The sequence below is a fragment of the Pan paniscus genome, chromosome 2, assembly GCF_029289425.2.
Source record: "Pan paniscus chromosome 2, NHGRI_mPanPan1-v2.0_pri, whole genome shotgun sequence".
Classification (NCBI taxonomy): domain Eukaryota; kingdom Metazoa; phylum Chordata; class Mammalia; order Primates; family Hominidae; genus Pan; species Pan paniscus.
The window spans coordinates 40,414,323-40,422,915 of record NC_085926.1 but is presented as its reverse complement, the minus strand read 5'-3'; the positions used below and the strand labels follow the sequence as shown (position 1 = coordinate 40,422,915).

The 8,593-nt window shown below is 44.5% G+C and overlaps 1 protein-coding gene across 2 annotated transcripts; it reads right to left on the bottom strand.

Moving 5' to 3' along the window:
- Window positions 1–49: 49 nt before the first annotated feature.
- RPL14 (ribosomal protein L14) lies at window positions 50–5,094 on the bottom strand. 2 transcript variants are annotated; one of them, XM_003826065.7, is made up of 6 exons: window positions 4,973–5,094; window positions 4,328–4,429; window positions 3,584–3,678; window positions 812–911; window positions 657–710; window positions 50–379 (listed from the first exon to the last, which is right to left on the bottom strand). In XM_003826065.7, the coding sequence occupies exons 1-6, from the start codon at window positions 4,973–4,975 to the stop codon at window positions 98–100; spliced, it is 636 nt and encodes a 211-aa protein (XP_003826113.1). In that variant the 5' UTR covers window positions 4,976–5,094; the 3' UTR covers window positions 50–97. The 2 variants fall into 2 exon arrangements, with proteins under 2 accessions (XP_003826113.1, XP_003826114.1); XM_003826066.5 differs by having other exon boundaries at window positions 4,862–5,023.
- Window positions 5,095–8,593: the final 3,499 nt, after the last annotated feature.

Genomic DNA, 8,593 nt, shown 5'->3' with positions numbered 1-8,593 from the left:
CCTCCTAACTCTAGCCTCAACAGGCTTTAAATCCAAAGGCTTAAATACATTTGTCAACAGGTCAAAAAGAACCTTTATTACTTTTTATGATCGCCACTTATGCTTTCTTGCCAGATGCCTTTGGAGCAGGTGCTTTCTGGGCTGGAGCTTTTTGACCCTTCTGAGCTTTTGGAGCAGGCGCTGCTTTCTGGCCTGTGGCTTTCTGGGCAGGAACCTTCTGGGCTGGAGCCTTTTTACTCGCGGCGGTGATCTTTTTTGCTGGAACTTTAGCAGCAGCAGCAGCACCAGTACCCTTAGTACCAGGTGCTTTTTTGGGAGAAGCTTTCAGGAGAGCTGCCTTTTGAAGCTTCTTAACTTCATTCTTGATTATTCTGTTCCTCTGAAAATTATCAATGTAAGAAAGCACTTATTGTGTATACATACAATAAAATCCAATTTATGCTAGTTTTAGAAAGGGCATTAAGTAGTCTGTTTCCCTACAACTACATCTGAAGAAAGGTAACAATTCCATAGGGACATCATGAAATACAAATGAAGATAAATTCTCCTTTTTTACAGAAAGCTTCCAAGAAGCTGGCAGCCTGAAATGGGATTTGGCTACTGCTCCCTTATTATTTAAAGCTAAGTTACACAAAAATACAGATCTTAAATCTTACCATTTTCTTTGCCTTCATAACTTTAAAACGATCAAAATCTGTCATCTTGGCTTTCTGTTAAAAATAAATAAATAAATAAAAATTATCCCTCTCACACTATCTTGAACCCTCCAAAAAAAGAAAGGACCAGAATTCAAATGACCCTAAGTTATTACCCTTTCTCTGGCTTCAATCTTCTTGGCCCATCGTGTGGCTGCCCATTTTGTATTGATGTCTGCCTTCTGCCAGGCTTGTCGGACATACTTCTGGCGGGCACTAGAACGAGTCAAGACCACAGATTAAGAAATCAGCTTTGAAGTCACTCATTATCAAAGACACTTTCTTTGTTCCTTGAAAAGCACTCTTCCTGTTACACAACACCTGGTACACTATGTATTTTACTTATTTTTGTGTTCAGTAAGCCAGAATAGGTTATTAACTTCAAGCATATTTTAATCAAAACTGTAATCCAGTCCCTTTTTTTTTGAGAGAGAGGATCTTGCTTGCCACCCAGGCTGGAATGCAATAGTATGATCATGGCTCACTGTAGCCTCAACCTTCTAGGCTCAAGCCATCCTCCTGCCTCAGCCTCCCAAGTAGCTGGGACTACAGGTGCATACCAGCACACCCAGCTAATTTTTATATTTTTTGTAGAGACAGGGTCTTGCTATGTTGCCCAGGCTGGTCTCCAACTCCTGGGCTCAAGCAATCCTCCACCTTGGCCTCCTGAAGTGCTGGGATTACAGGTATGAGCCACTGCACCCAGCCCAGCCCATTTTATGAATTTAAAAACTACCTCTTGACCAGGCGCAGTGGCTCACACCTGTAATCCCAGCACTTTGGGAGGTCAAGATGGGTGGATCACCTGAGGTCAGGAGTTCAAGACCAGCTTGGCCAACATAGTGAAACCCCATCTCTACTAAAAACACAAAAATTAGCTGGGCGTGGTTGCAGGTGCCTATAATCCCAGCTACTTGGGAAGCTGAGGTTGCAGTGAGTCAAGATTGCGTCACTGCACTCTAGCCTGGGTGACAAAGTGAGACTCCGTGTCAAAAGAAAAAAAAAAAAAAACCCTCAAAAAAAACACAAAAAACCCACCTCTGACTATATATAATTCCACTCGGGCAGTGGACGTGTTGAAAACCATTCTTTTTTTTTTCTTCTTCTTTTGAGACAGGGTCTTGCTCTGTAACCCAGGATGGAGAATGCACTGGCCCAACACTGGCTGTGACCTCTGCTTCCTAGGTTCTAGCAATTCTTCTGTTCCATCCACCCAAATAGCTGGGACTACAGGAGTACACTACCACACTGGGCTAATTTTTGGACTTTTAGTGGAGACAGGGTTGGCTAGGCTGGTCTCAAATTCCTGACCTCAAGTTATCTACCTGCCTTGGCCTCCCAGAGTGCTGAGATTACAGGTATGAGCCACTGCACACATCCGAGCCATTCATTCTCGTAACACACAAGGTAATTAATGTTAACTGTTAGGCTTTTTTAAAAAAAAAAAAATTTACAGTAACAATTTGTGGCCAAACATCCTAAAAATAAAATCCAGGGTGTCCAGGGATCCAAGGCAGAATTACAAGAGTACCTAGTGAAAAATCTAAGTTACCAAGTATTTTCTACTGCTTTGAACTTTGACAAGTATCCTCAAGCTTCACCCCTAATTGGTATGTCATAGTAGTAGCAGCATGGCTATGTTCACTCGAGGTTGTTCAAGTGGCATGTTTTCAACTACCAGTACTTCAAAATCCATTATGTGTTAATACACGTCCCACAGTGCCTGTAGTGCTCAGCATACAGCAAGTTTTTTTTTTTTTTTTTGAAACGGAGTCTCGCTCTGTCACCCAGGCTGGAGTGCAGTGTTGTGATCTCGGCTCACTGCAAGCTCCGCCTCCCGGGCTCACGCCATTCTCCTGCCTCAGCCTCCGAAGTAGCTGGGACTACAGGTGCCCGCCACCATGCCTGGAGTATTTTTTTTTTGTATTTTTAGTAGAGACGGGGTTTCACCGTGTTAGCCAGGACGGTCTCCATCTCCTGACCTCGTGATCCACCCGCCTCGGCCTTCCAAAGTGCTGGGATTATAGGCGTGAGCCACCGCGCCCGGCCAACATACAGCAAGTTTTTGACTATTTTTTAAAGCATGCAAAATTACATGTTCCACTGCAACCATCATTGTGGGTTGAATTAACTGTATAGCAACACACTAGTGTTTTAATTTTCATGTCAATAAAGAACCGCTATTCACTGCCTCACTTAAATGTAAGCTACGGATAAAACCTCTTATATTAAATACTGTGTAACTGACACACACTGAGAGCTTACCTAATGATAGCTAGTAGCAGTAAACACAAGACTTAGTATTTTTGTTTACTTTAAGCTAAAAATTTGGCAGAAACCAGAAGAAAAGAAGATGGCAAGTCTAAACAAAGGCAAAGCCCTAAACTACCAGGATAGAAAAGTGACCTTAAGGCATTTATTTTATTTATTTATTTTTGAGACAGGGTCTCACTCTGTCATCCAGGCTGGAGTGCAGTGGCATGATCACGGCTCTCTGCAGCCTCGACCTTGCTAAAACGATCCTCCCAACTCAGCACCCCCGAGGCCCCCCTACCTGGGATTACAGGCGCGTGCCACCATGCCCAACGAATTTTTTTTTTTATTTTTTGTAGAGATGGGGGTTTTCGCCATGTTGCCCATGCTGGTCTTGAAACCTGGGCTCAAGAGACCCTCCCACCGTGGCCTCCCAAAGTACTGGGATTACAGGTATGAGCTATCACGCGCAGGCAAGACATTTTAAAAGTAAATAATCCCTGTCTACTTCTATGATGCAAATCCCTCTTCAGGATGGCTCTGAATCTTCCATATTGTTTACTCCAAAACAAACTTTTACTAGCATAAACAAATCTGGGGATGGGAGGGAGGAGTGATGATTAGTGGACAGTTACCTGTGCGGAAACTTGAGGATGAAATCAGTGAGCTGCATGCACTTGAAAGGCATGGCCTGTCTCCTCACTTGAGTGCAAGGTCCATCGACCAAAGCCTAGAACACAAACATCAAGAACTTCAGTGCAAAATCTAACAGCAATTAAAATGGTCAGATGGTTCTGTAACATTACTTATCCGTTCAGGGCCATCAAACCCACACTACTATTTTAATAAATTGCTCAGAAAAGACAAGGATTGTCCTATCTGGGTTATATATATTTATGTCTTTTGCTCAACACAAACATCTCTCCACATCATTAAATGCTCCTTCTTAAACTATTAGTACCCCATAGAAACCAACCACATGTAATTTACAGGCAACTTTAGGACTCTGATCCCTGCTGATTTATAGTCAGTGGTCAACTCCTTAGTTTGCTTGTTTCAAATACACAGCAGTAAATACAAAAGTGCTTTCTACGTGCTGGATCTGTTCTAAACTCACTTTACGTATAGTAACTCATTTAAAACTAACCAACGTTTCAGCCCATAACTGGCTCTAGCTCAAGTGGCTAATACTAAAATTCAATACTAATAGCTAACTTCAGGCTGTGCTTAAAACCCGTACCATTACCTGTTTCCTCAATGGTAAAATAAAGCGACTACCCATAGCATCCTCATCTTACACAGCCATCGAGACAATTCATTATTGCCATCTGCAGGGCACGTGTCCACTGCCATGTTTAGTAAAAAGTTGTGACACTTACCCTGTTCTGATCAATAACATCTACAATCGCGACCAATTTTCCGGCATGAGGTCCAAAGGAGACATAGGCCACCCGGCCAACCTCCACGAAGCGCCTGAACACCTAAAATTGGAGGAGAAAGGACAGTGAAACTTACTTAGAAATACTCGCTACATATGTCACCTTCTGCAGCTAAAGACAACATGGTTAAATTCAGCGAAAAGGAATGCTGCAGGGAACAAACGCCCGAGAGTCAGGCGCCAACCTGGATGGACGAAATCGGCAAACGCTTCAGTAGCTTAAGCCCGGTTCCCACCGCCCGCCAGCTCCCAGGTCCGCAAGGCCCACACGGCAGGACAAGGCTCTCGGACCACGAGCCGCATCAGCCATCCAGCTCCAGCGGCGGAGGCGCGCACGCGTGGCCCAAGGCGCGCCAGGCCTGCCGGGCCCTCCACGCGCTCGCCAGCGGCGAGTCCGGGAAGGGCGCGAGTCCGGGAAGGGCCCGAGTCCGGGAAGGGCCCGATTCCGCTGCACAGCCGGCCCGGGGACCCTCACCATGCGCTTCCCGGGACCCTCTGGGAGCCGTTCGGCGCCTCAGCTTCCCAGCGGAGGTGGAGGTCGAGCGGCATGGTCGACAGCCCCGGAGCCCGCAACAGTAAGACTCACCATGTTGGCGGCCTTAGGCGAGAAGGAAGGAGGCCCGCCCAACCCTGCGCATGTGTAGAAGAACGCACCGCCCCTGCGGTAACGAGTCGCCGACGAGAGCACCGATTGGTTGGTGCATGCGTGCGTGCGTGCGTGCGTACTACGCGCGTACGCACGCGCTCGCAAGCTCACTGGGAAAACATGGCGGAGTCGGCTGGCGTTAAATTGCTTTTTGGCAAAGTTGGGCGGCGAGATTGTCTTTGGTGATTTGGATTAGAAAGCTGCAGGAGGGTCATCGCTTAGTAATTTAGGGTTAAGAGTACAGAAGCTATGTCTTCCGTTGGTAGCATGCCATTTGAGTTCCTTTTTATTTCCTCGAGTTTTATTTGTTGGTTATTCATGGCTAGGTCTGTTCGCTCCTCACGTTCTCTCCTAATCTCAGTAACTTTGTTAACCTTTCATTTTCAAGTAATTCACAGTTACAGAAATATTGCTAAACTATTACAAATAATTCCCACAAACCCTTCTAGATTCCACAAATGTTAACGTTTTGCATGTGCTATATCATTTGAAAGGAAATTGCCGACATGATGTCCTTCTATCTCTACATTTTTTTTTTTTTTTTAAAGACGGAGTCTCGGTCTGTTGCCCAGGTTGGAGTGCAGTGGCCGGGGCTTGGCTCACCGCAACCTCCGCCTCCCGGGTTCAAGTGATTCTCCAACCTCAGCCTCCCAAGTAGCCGGGACTACAGGCGCGCGCCACCATGGCCAGCTAATTTTTTTGCATTTTTAGTAGAGACAGGGTTTCACTATGTTGGCCAGGCTGGTCTCGAACTCCTGACCTCGTGATCTGCCTCCCTCAGCTTCCCAAAGTGGTGGGATTACAGGCGTGAGCCGCCGTGCCTGGCGTTACATTCTTTTATAGAGACAGGGTCTCCCTCAGTCGCTCAGGCTGGAGTGCAGTGGCGCGATCATGGTTCCCTGCAGCCTCTAACTTCTGAGTGAAGACGATCCTCTCGTCTCGGCCTTCCAAAGTGTTGGGATTACCGGCGTGAGCCACCATGCCCAGCCTATCTATACGTTCTTAAAATGTGTATTTCCTAACAACAGAGAGATTCTCTTATGTCATCAGTACACTTATCAAAATCAGGAAATTGATATTGCAATAGTACTATTATCTAACCTTCAGTCCTTATTCAAATTTATAAGTTGTTGCTCCTATGTTCCTTGGAGCAAATGGGAAAAAAATTGTTTTTCCAGGCTCTTGATCTAATGGAGGATTACAAATTGCAATTATTTATCAGGTCTCTAGTCTTTAACTGATCGTTTTAGATTTAACTGTTAAATTTGTAACATGGGTTTGTTGGAGTTTTCCTCATTGGATTCAGATAGTGAATTTTTGGTAGAAATGCTATGTCCTTGGTGCATCACATCAGAATACATTCTCTCTCTTCACTCTCTCTCTCTCTCTCTATACGCACACACACACACTTTTTTTTTTCTTTTTTTGAGATGGACTCTCCCTCTGTCACCCAGGCTGGAGTGCAGTGGCGCGATCTCGGCTCACTGCCACCTCTGCCTCCCAGGTTCAAGCAGTTCTCTGCCTCCTGGGTTCAAGCAGTTCTCTGCCTCATCCTCCCAAGTACGTGGGATTACAGGTGCCTGCCACCACGCCGGGCTAATTTTTGTGTTTTAAGTAGAGACAGGGTTTCACCATTTTGGCCAGGCTGGTCTTGAACTCCTGACCTTGTGATTCACCTGCCTCAGCCTCCCAAAGTGCTGGGATTACAAACGTGAGCCACCGTGCTCGGCCACACACATATACATTTTTTCGAAGAGATGGGGTCTGGCTGTGTTGCCCAGGCTGGAGTGCAGTAGCTATTCACAGGTCTGATTGTATCCTGCTACAGCCTTGAACTCATGGGCTCAAGCAGTTCTGCCTCAGCCTCCAGAATAGTTGGGACTACAGGAATACACCACCACACATGGGTTCCCAATATTGTGGTGGTATTTTATTCTTTAGATTTTTACCCAGGCCAGTGCAGCGAGGTGTTACCTTTTATCACTTGATTAAGGTGATGATCTTTGCCATGACAGTTCCCAGATGTATTTCAAGCCTTTCCTCTAAGCTCTATGCCAGCATATCTTCCCTGAGACTGCTCTAGCAGCCTCCTAAATTCTGTCTTTAATCTGTTCTCTGCTCAGCAGTTAGAGGAATCTTTTAAATAAGTAAATCAGATCACATTATTTCCTGTTTTTAACAGTTCGATTGCTTTTCATAATATTTGGAATAAAATCTCAACTTCTTACTCAGGCCTTGTATCATATGCTTTAATACCCAGATACACCTTATGCCATCCCTCCTTCATTGTGTTGAAGCCACACTGGTCTTGAATGGGCCAAGCTCTCTCCTCCTCCATGACCATTATACATGGTGTCTCTCCTGCCAGGAATGCTCTACCCATTGTTAATACTCATCGTGTAGCAGTGCCAACTTATCTCTTGTATTTTTTCCTAGATATTTTTTCTGAGAGTTAACCAGGCTACCACATAAAAAAATAGGTTAAGTCCCCACCCTTCTTTTTCTAGCTCACCTTGTTTCCCTCAGAGTTATCACAATTGCAATTGTTTGACTTGTTTTGCTGCCCACGTAGGTGTTGTTTCGTTCCAGTTAGAATAAGTTCCATGAGGGCAGGACCTTTGCTGTCTTTTCTGTTTTATTTTCTGACCTTAGTCTGGTAAGGGGCTCAATAAATAGGTAGTGAATGAATCAGTCTTTAGGTCTTGTTGTCTTGCTTTATAATTTACAAAGCAAAAGATATGAATGAAGAAGAATGTCCATTTTAGCATTTTTTTTGCTACTATCTCCAAACTGGAAATTACCCAAAGGCCCATAAACAAGAGACTGGATAAATTGTGATAACAATCTATAGCAACAGAGTCTACAGCAACTACATGGAACAATGCGGATGAATTTCATAAATAACACTAACAAATAAGCTGACACAATATATCCTGTATGCTTTTATTTATATCAAATTCAAAACAGGCAAAACTAATCTACAGTTCTTATAAGTAATGATCATATTTATCTTTGGTGCAGGCAGCAGTGGCTAAAGGGGAAAAGGGGAGCTTCTGAGCTGCTGGCCATGTTGTTTCTTCATCTGGTGTTAACTACGGGAGTGTGTTATTTTTGTTTTTAATTTTTTTAGAGACAGGGGTCTTGCTATGTTGCCCAGGCTGATCTGGTACTCCTGGCCTCAAGCCATTCTCCTGCCTAAGCCTCCCGAGTAGCTGGGATTAGGGGCACGGGCCACCCCGCCTGGCTGAAGTGTTTAGCTTGTGAAAATTCAGAGCCCTATCCATATGGTTTATGCGTTTTCTCACCAAAGGTATGTTAACCTAAAAAGTTTTTTTTTTAATGCAGTTTCCTGGCTGTACAACCAGAGAACTTTATTTGCAGGTCTGGTGAGAGGCAAGAATCTGCATATAAAAACAAGCTCTCAAACACACTTTGAACTTCCCCGAACACAATTTGAGAAACACTTTGGGACTCCCCCTACAGTTACAGAATTATTTTCTAAAGTACATTATCTTGTTATATCACTCCTGTTTAAAGTTGATTTTTATCCCCTATCTTACA

Coding starts and splice junctions, on each gene's coding strand:
- RPL14 (XM_003826065.7), bottom strand. Junction 3,679..4,327: donor ATGTTATTGATCAGAACAGG/GTAAGTGTCACA, acceptor TTTGTGTTCTAG/GCTTTGGTCGATGGACCTTG. Junction 380..656: donor TTATGAAGGCAAAGAAAATG/GTAAGATTTAAG, acceptor GATAATTTTCAG/AGGAACAGAATAATCAAGAA.